Source organism: Myotis yumanensis, unplaced genomic scaffold (genome assembly GCF_028538775.1).
Source record: "Myotis yumanensis isolate MYYU_CA2020_CCGP unplaced genomic scaffold, mMyoYum1.0.hap1 SCAF_3, whole genome shotgun sequence".
Lineage (NCBI taxonomy): Eukaryota > Metazoa > Chordata > Mammalia > Chiroptera > Vespertilionidae > Myotis > Myotis yumanensis.
In genome coordinates this window covers 23,484,614-23,494,219 of record NW_027223754.1, presented here as the reverse complement: position 1 = coordinate 23,494,219, position 9,606 = coordinate 23,484,614, and the positions used below count along the sequence as shown (strand labels likewise).

The window sequence follows — 9,606 nt, the reverse complement described above, 5'->3', positions numbered from 1 at the left end:
AGAAATGCCGGGCAGACAAGCAGTCTCGAAGCAAAACCAACAAGCGCCCAATTACTTTATTTGCACAGATGCAAAAGCGTGGAAATTTATATGGTAAGGCCTGAATTCCAAAGTTTGTTCGTTCTGTTTTTAATTACACACCCCACCGAATGCATAAAAGTCCACAAAATGAGTGCAGTGAAAAATGTCATCTTTTCTATTTTTAAACTAAAATATGGAGCTCATAAAAGTGAGGCTGTCGTAAATTTTCACTTGGGGACAAAAACCACTATAAGCAGGAAAAAATGCATACACACACCCAAATTTAACAGTGGTAAACAGTTTTTATTCAGGCAATGAAACATGGAAAAAATATATTAGTAATCATTATAATAATTTCATTTGTGTGAGTATAACTTTTACAAATATTTACCTGACATATAAAAGGGAAATTACTGTGCATATAAAATTTATGTAGATGATTACTCCACACAACACCATCCTGATAGCAGTAGTCAATGCAGCATCCATTCCTCGAGACGAGGCTCTCACACACTTCACGGCACCCGTGGGGACACAGTGGAAGCAGATGTGCAATTAACATTTACTTGTTGGCACATTAGTACACGTGGGTATCTACTGGCAAACACACTTGCTAACAGCAACACTGAAAAGTTTACTGCCATCTCTGAGATTTAGAGAAATGCCTGGGTCCTGTCCCATTGGGTAGGAAGGACCAGGACTGAGGCTGCAGGTATGGTGACACCTGCCCTGTATCTGGACTGGGGGTGGTTTCCGAGTTTAGATTTTCATAGGTCCACTTGGAAATTATTAATATAGAATATCGGTTAACCATGTGACTTGGAAATACATTTTGCTGTGTATTTCAGACACCACTGAAAGGCAGAGGGGGAGAAAGTGGCATCTTTATAGTTCTAAAGAATCGATACAGGGAAGTTTCAAGCCACACCTCAGCTCCACATCTGGCCTCCTCCAAATGAGTTAAGACTGTTGGCATCGCACACAACATCTTTATATTAGAACTATAACCAGAATATATATATATATGTAATAGCTGTAACCATATTATAGTTAATAAAGTCATTCCTTAGGAATCTTGTTTGTCCAAATCTAACTGCATGCTAAGAGGCACAAAAATGGGATTGCATTTGGACAAAGAACTACGGAAAGTGCAATCTTTAGTCTCCAGAATGCTAGCTTGGCACCAGGGAGGATCTCCCCTAGAAATGCTTCTGTTTATATTATCTTCCAGAGGAGATCCTTACAGAGAAGTGTCCGATTCCTTTAGCTTTACTATATGGGAGACTCACGGTTTGAGTGGTAAATTGCTTTCTAAAAATCACTGGGATCTGGAGGCCAGTCAAACCTTTTTGGACAGAAGTCTCCTCAAAATATTTCTATCAACAGACCTTTGGCCTGACATTCTGGGATTCCCAGACTATATCTGTTCTTTAATAAGTAAATAATAATCTGCTATCTTTAAAATTCTTCAGAATATATACATCTTTACTTTAAAATCCTTTGCTGAATCATTTACTCTTTCAACTCCTAGTTTCTCTACTTCCAATAAGGGGATGAAGTAAGAAATGAAGTCCAAGAGCAAGCTCACCTGGTCACAAAACCACAATGAAAAGACAGTTCAGCTAATTGTAGTGAAAAACCAAAAGGAAATAAAGAGGGAGCTCTGGGGCTTTCACACCACGAGGAAAGGATGTGCGGGGTCATTTCCAACTGGTGCACACAAGTTACCAATGCTTGCTCGTTAAAAATTCCATTTTGAGCTTTAAAGCCCCAGCAAGCCCTCGGTTACTTTTATTTAAAGTGAGCGCTTCCCTCCAGCTGCTTTTAGACAGACAGCCCAGGAACACTGAGGGCAATTTACTCCTCCTGTTCACAAACAGTACTACCTCTGGGCTGTCCAACAGAGACCTACGTATTGCTGTGAGAATTGCACAAGGTGGGAAGGGTAACTGGCTGGAAAGAAAATTCAACTTGGGCCATCCTCAAAACCAAACATCAATCTTTCCTTAGATTCCATATCACACTGGAAGGCAGCCAGAGCCTCAGATGTGTTTCTGCACTTCCTAATTTGGGCTGGGTCTGAAGAAGCTGGAAACCACGTGAGAAAACCGGGCTTCTCAATATTTCCAGGACAGTTTTACGGAACAAAAGGTGTGGGCAGGCCTTCAGGAGCTTCTCCCAGTATAATACATCTCAGGAGGTCTGACTGTAACCAACTGGCTAACCAAGCAACAAACTATTCAGTCTCCAATTAAAATACTTTAAGATAAAGACTATATACCTATCTACACTCTGACAAAGTAAAAAACTTAAGCAATGTCTCTGGACCCAGAGTCTCAACAAGATCACCAAATACTTCCCAACCACAATCTAGGCCAGCAACTTGCACTCATGTCTTTTCACTTTTGTAACAGGGTTTATTATTGCCTAATAAGGAGTCTGGCTCTCTAGGCGTCAACTCTAGGCTGTCTTCTTACTCCAGAGTTCTAAAAGTTTGGAGTTGATTTGTTTGTTTTGTGGGTTTTTTGTTGTTGTTGCTTATTTTTTAAGAAAAATAAACAAACATACTTTATTCTGTCCAGTATAGTCTTTTGATTTGCCAACTGCACAAGCTACATTTTTATTCTCGTTGGAGAATATCCACCTATTACATTAGAAGGAAGAACATATTCTTGTAATGGTCATTCATGGCTGAGAGACCAGAGGCAAATATTACTTCACCAGGGTCCTCTCGTATTCCTTGTGCAGCAACTTCACTCTAGGGCAGGGGTCCTCAAACTACCGCCCGCAGGCCACATGCAAATACAAATATTGTATTTGTTCCCGTTTTGTTTTTTTACTTCAAAATAAGATATGTGCAGTGTGCATAGGAATTTGTTCATAGTTTTTTTTTAAACTATAGTCCGGCCCTCCAACGGTCTGAGGGACAGTGAACTGGCCCCCTGTTTAAAAAGTTTGAGGACCCCTGCTCTAGGGTCTAGTTTTTAAGGAATCTCTTTTACCCATGTGCTGGGGAAGGATTGTCGTCACCTGTCTTAACACATAGCTACCTTTTTTATATTCACAAGAAACCTAAAAAGAGGACTAGGATTTACGATGGAGACCATTATAAACCTTCCATGCTTAAAACAGATCAACAGAAAGCAAGTAAACATGGACATGTCACCAAAATACAGCAGCAAAAAGGTTTAGCAATGTTTCTTTCTGCAAAATGCAGTTGCTTTTCTTGGTAGGAGAGGACCAAAGGAGGAAATCAGTGGCGCCACCTGGAGACACCTCGCTCCACTGAGCTCAATAAATTGCAGCCCAGCACTCACATTAATCCAGGGACTGTTTTCAAAGCCCAAATGATTGTCCTGTCACCTCTCTAACCACACATCATTTCTGTTGTTCTTTTTTGTACAAAGTGGTAAGACAATAGGCTTTAAAATACAGCCTAAGCACCAATTATGTAAGTGCATATCGATAAAATGTGACTTCTGGCTTTAAAAGGCATTATTGACCTCCTTGGGGCTAAAGATTGCACCCCTGTGAACAGTACACTTCTAAAGGAAAATTTGCGTTTAAAGACTTACAGAGGCTCTCCACCTGGCACAATTCATTGCTGAAGGTGGATCATGCAATAGTTTTACAGGAAAAGTACGAAAACTTACAGGTACTGAACACAGTGCATGTGACCATGAAGACCTGCAGGTGTTAAGGTTAAGACGAGAGTGCTTTAAAACACCTGCAGGTTTGGTTTTGCCTATCAAACGCTAGGGAATTTTCCTTTTGGGGGTTAGCGGCCTCTCACCTCTGAAGCAAGCCCAGGAAGAGCTTGAGGACGTGGGTTCTGTGTGTGTGGACCTGCTCCCTGCACTCCCTCCTCCACTAGTCAAATGGCCTCTGTTTAAAAATACTCAAAATGTGCTGATTTTCAGAGTGGTTCACGTGATTTTTACTGCCTGTTTTGTTAAAAATTCTGTCTTAAGTTTGAAAGGACTTTTTTTTTTTGACTCAAAAGAAAAAATCTGAAGAACAAGACATCCCATTTGTGAAAAAACAACTGTTTCTTTCCCTTTACTTGCTGATGGGGTTACAAATACCTTTCAATTATAAGATCAACTAAACCTTTTACAAGTAGATTTTCTTGGCATATTTCAAATAATCAAGAGGAAATATTGGTTTTGTAACAAGTGAAGCAAAGAAGTGGCTCTAGGACGGCCTAGCCACACCCAGGTCCGAGGGAGCCCCACTCAGCTGTTCCTGCAGGAAGCAGCGCTGTCAGCCTGCGGGCCCACCCGGAGGGGCCACGCTCACACTCATCAAGGCTGATGAGTGTCCAATACCAGGAACAAACGTTATGGCGAAGTCTTCCCTGGACGTGAAACCTGAGCTGGGGTCATGAGTCATGACAGGGGTCGGGGGTTTCCACATGTTCAATCCCCCCAAATCCTGAAGCTGGCGTTCTGAGCCAGGACTCTACTCCAAAATAAGTTTCTACATTTATGGAAATAGGCTCTTCTGTAGGTTCTTATTTGACTACATTTCAGGGGAAAACAGCAGCATATGTAAATATATGTGTTTGTATATGTATGTAAATGGATACTCAGAGCCCCTTCTTGTTTACAAACTAAAAGTAACGAAAGCCAAATTATCTCCTCAACTAAAACCACCAATACTGAAAATTAAATTTAAAAGATGAAATAAATATGTAACACACACAAAAAATCAGAGACATGGTGAACAGGAGATGATCCCAAATCATAGTCATAAAATCACAATTTTAACGCAATTTTAAAGCAAAGTGGACTTCCAAATGAATGAAGACAGGCTGTGGTGGTGCCATGTTAGGACGAAGGGGAAAGAGGTGAACACGTAAAAGGGGTGTGGGAGTGGGGTTGGACCCAGGGCTGCAGCAGGCCTCCCCTCCCTCCCGCCTCAGTGGATCATGCCCAGAGCGGTTGTGGGGAGATGGGTGGAGGAGATGATGCTGTAAAATCCCAGTGGAAATAATTTGAGAGACTTATGTGAGGGTTCATTTGAAGGCCTGCTTTCCCTCCAGTATTTAGATTTAACCTGCAATAAAATAGAATTTATTAAAAGGAATGCGTTTGCAGCACTCCTTTTTTGCAATATGTAAATCTTGGTTGCAATTTAATAACAAAAGTGAGCTTTGGAACACTTCAGGCCTGGCATGGAATGCAGCTTTTACACAAGTTATAAGGAAACTAAGGTACAAAGAGGCCAAGGGACTTGTCTAGCTCACTCATGGCATGCTCTGCTTTCTCCAACTGACCTTTGGCATGTGCAATAGAAGGCACCAAGCACATTCAAAGTAGCATCGTCATGGGAATCCCAGTGGTGCTTCTGCCCTGATATATGAATGGTGCTTAAAATTCCACTTCTGCTCATGTGCAAAGTTCCTAAGTATAAATATGCAACACAGAACTGAAAGAACTAAGTTTAGCTCAGAGTTCTCCAGGGAAAGAAAGGTGTGGGTGCTTCCTCAGCCATGAGCCTTTTTTAAATGGTAAAGCAGGAAGAGCTCCTAAAAAGCTGCTCTTCCCCATTACTGAGAACATTATTTTTCAGAACCTATATGCCTCTGGAGTGAATTATATGTGGCAATGGGAATCTTTGAAGTATGGGAGAATATGCTGTTCATGTTAAGCTGTGGTGTGAAAAAATATTAATAAAGTACATAGCTGTAAGAAAAAATGAATTAAAACAGAGAAATCACAAACCCAACGTAGCAGCCTGTCTACTGGACCTTGGGCGGTGCTGTGAGGACTCCAGGACGGCCTGCTGCCACTCCCTCGGCGACGGTGCAACACTCCGGGTTCTGCCAGGGCTGTGCGTCGCAGCAAAGCGGGACAGGCAGCAGTGGGATGTGCTTTCTCAAAGTGTTTTTCTCTGCAAAGGGGCAACAATTCCTGGATAAGGCAAGATAACTGTGGTCACGACAGAAGCAGCCAAACGCAGATCCACTGAGCGAACAGGGGAAACTCAGTCCGTCTTTCCCAGCTTTGCAATCAGCTCGTCGCAGATTTTCGTCAGTTCTTCGATTTCTTGGTTCTGAAAGACAAATGATACGACTGTGCAGGTCAACTGTGTCCTGAGATAAAGGAAATTATAACCAACAGTCCCCAGACTGGCTCTACTCTCACTCCGTGGCTCTTTCTACATCTTTTCTCCTTTAAGAAAAGGGGAGCACTAAACCTTCCCCCCTGGAAAATGCTCATGTGCACAAAGTTATGCTTAAACTGAGTAGGGGGTGAGGGTAGTCGCTGGCCCTCTGCAGCTTGTCCACGAACCCCTTACTTCTCAGACTTTCTTGGTATCATAGGAATTACCCGGGGCACCTGTTAAAAACACAAGTATCTGGGCCTCACTCAATCCATTAGCATCTCCAGGGACCTGGGATGCTTGAGTCCTCGTATCCCAAGAACTCTGACTTTTTGTCAGACACCATGGTAAGAACCCTGTCCTAACTTAATGGAGGTCACAGGCATGAGTACACAACTGAGACACAGGAAGGGAAACACTAGAGGCAGACAGAAACCAAAGCCCGAGGATCGCCGAGCAGGGAGCAATAGGGACCACTGTCACCACTATTCACCTACAGCAGTTGCTCCACCACCCACCACTGTCATTTGGGGCTGGGTCAGTCGTCCTTGTGGGGCTGTTCTGTGCACTGTAGGATGTTTGGCCGCATTTCTGGCCTCTCCCCACTAGATGCCAGTAGCATCTCCTAGTCATAACAACCAAATATATCTCTAGGTGTTGCCAAATGTGCCCTACACAGTAAAATTATAATTAAGGGGAAGACGGCTTTTATATTACATTAAAAAACAAACAAACTAAAAAGCACCACACACACACACACACACACAGAACTTTTTTTAAAAGGGAGCCTAAGAGCCCAACTAAACAGCGTTTGGTCCCTGAAGTTCAGTTAATGCCACTTCCTCTCTGCACCCTGCCTGTGGACAGTTCCCACCAATGTGCCTGGAATTTCCTGGTTTGCCTTGTTTGTTTCCCCCTGAATTGGCTCAGAAAGGAACTGGATTGAAGTGTCTGGACAAAAAGGCGAGGCCTCTTTCATCCAGATCCACCGCAAGCTAGCCACTGTGGAGGACAGAAACCAAGGTCCCTGTGGTCACACCCCTCTTTGTACCTTCTGCTGAAGGGCCCTTTCCAGGGACTCCACCTTCATCTGCTCTTTCCGGAGTCCTGCGTGGAGAGCTGCACTCTCAGCCTTTGCTTTTGTTCGAACCTGAGCAATCTCTTCATTGGCTCTGTTTATGTTTTGTTTGTAGAATAAAGGGACAAAAAGCACATGGTTAGTCATCAGTCACTGCAAAAGAGTCAGGACAGCAACCACTGACATCTGTGAAACAACCTAAACGAACTGACTTCATGACAAGAGAAAAACAAAAGGAATCAGTGACCTAAATAATTCAATTTTAACTTATAAACACTCAATTTACATACAACTGCTAAGCAAGTTTGCATGGCGCAAACCAATGGTAGAGTTAATCTCAAAGGCCATAGTGTCCTTCAAAATTCATGTCACTGGAAAATGGAATCACATGACAGTTTCTACAACAATCAAATGAGTTTTGTGAGATTTTTAACCCAGTACAATAGCAGGTAGGATCATCCTTGGGATCATCACAGATAAAGAGGCAGGATACTACCCATCTCATTTACGACACAGTCCTAATAATGACTTTACTATTGTGGGGCAAAGGAAACTTTTTAAAAAACATAAATGTCAGTTGATAAATAGCCAATTAACTGACAAAAGGATGGTAAAAACTCATTAGTAATCAGAGACATGCAAATTAAGGTGATAAATCTTTAAAATTCATCAGACTGGGGAAATTAACAAGAATAATCTTGTACCGTATTGGCTAAGATGCAAGGAAACAGGCTCCCTGGGGGAATGAAAATTGGCCATCTCTGTGGAGGGCGATGTGATAGTAACCACTACAGTTTAACATGTGTACACCCTCTGGGCCAGCAGTGCCCCGTTAGTAATCCATCCACAGCAATATTCCCACCTGGCACAATGGTGAATTAGATTACACTACATGTTCTGACATGAAAAATGGCCATGCTATACTATCAAATGAAAAAGGAAACTTTGTAATATGCTGCCTCCATTATACGTTTTAAAAAGTCAATGCTAGTATGGGCGGTATTTGTAAAGGCACAAAGACTGGAAGGATACACAATAAACTTTCATAGCAGTACCTCTGGGAGTGGCAATGGGAAAGGGGGAACTTAAAAGGTCTTACAAATAGGAAGACAGTGAGCAAAATGTACAAGTATGTATTAGTTTTTAGTTAAAAAATAAAGTTGGATGCATCCTTCATACCACTCCCCAGGATAAATTCCAAATGTGTTGGCTTTAAGAATTAAAAAAGTAAGCCATAAAAGTACTAAACGGAAAACATAGGAGAACTTTTTATATTCAGCCCAGGGTAAATCTTTCTTCCTATGACAGGAAATCCTGACGCTGTAAGAAAAATGACTGCTAATTTCACTAACAAAAATACATGTCTGCACATCAACACCACTACCAGCAGAGCCAAAGGATAACTGACAAGCAGGAAAAATTATTCACCACTCATATCACAAAGGGCTGCCATCCTTAATATATAAGTATAATAATGTGCTATAGGTAACACATATATAAACTGACAATAGAAAAACGGGCAAAGAACAGTCATTCATAATGAAGCAAGTATCTGTATGGACAGCTGCTAAAATATGTTCAATTTCACTCATACAATAAACACAAATCAAAACTACAATGAATAAAATAAATGCTCTGTTGCTTGCCAAAAAAACCCCCAGAACAACAACAATAAAAACCCAACCAACTACACTGAAATACCATTTTTCACCTATTATATTTGCAGAAAACCAAAAATCTGACCTGTTGGCAAAGCTGTAGGGAAAAGAGACACTCAGACATTGTGTAGGAACATAAATAAATAGAAGTCTAAGGAGGGCAACTGGACAGTATCGTAAGTATAAACTCCTATATTCTTTGGCCCAGCAGTCCTTTCCTATCACACAGATAACTCCCATGCATGCCTAATGATAAGCATAAAAGGTTGCTTATTGCAGCACTGTTGGTAGAAGATTTTAAACAACCTGAAGGTCCAACGGGGTGTGTGTGTGGGGCGGGGGGGGGGGGGGGGGGGGGACATTCCAACAATGGAATGATCATTCCAACAGTGGAACACGCCACGGCTGTTTAAAAAAGCAAGGAAGCTCTTCATGAATTGATATAGGAAGATTTCCAAAATACATTGCTAAAAGAGAAAAGCGAAGTATGCTATCATTTGTATAAAAAAGGAGATTCTCACATTAAAAAATGGTAATTATTGAGATGATGGAGGTGTTGGCTAACACGATCATGGTGCAATACATAAATATATCAAATTGGCACACTGTATACCTTAAACTTACACAATGTTATATGTCAATTATGTCTCAATAAAGCTGGGGGAGAAAGCAGAGGGGGATAAAAGAGTATCTGGGAGGATAAAATAGATGACCCCAGGTGAGGAAAGAGGAGGAAACCAG

The 9,606-nt window shown here is 41.7% G+C and overlaps 1 protein-coding gene across 9 annotated transcripts in view; it reads right to left on the bottom strand.

The window, feature by feature from the left end:
• Positions 1-303: 303 nt before the first annotated feature.
• Positions 304-9,606, bottom strand: part of TACC1 (transforming acidic coiled-coil containing protein 1) — a 101,631-nt gene continuing 92,328 nt past the window's right edge. For all 9 annotated transcript variants that reach the window (XM_070408426.1, XM_070408429.1, XM_070408431.1 and 6 more), the window contains 2 exons: positions 7,181-7,301; positions 304-6,078 (listed from right to left, as the gene is read on the bottom strand). In XM_070408426.1, the coding sequence (XP_070264527.1) occupies positions 6,010-6,078; positions 7,181-7,301 (190 nt within the window). In that variant the 3' untranslated portion in view covers positions 304-6,009. The remainder of the gene's footprint in view (positions 6,079-7,180; positions 7,302-9,606) is intronic.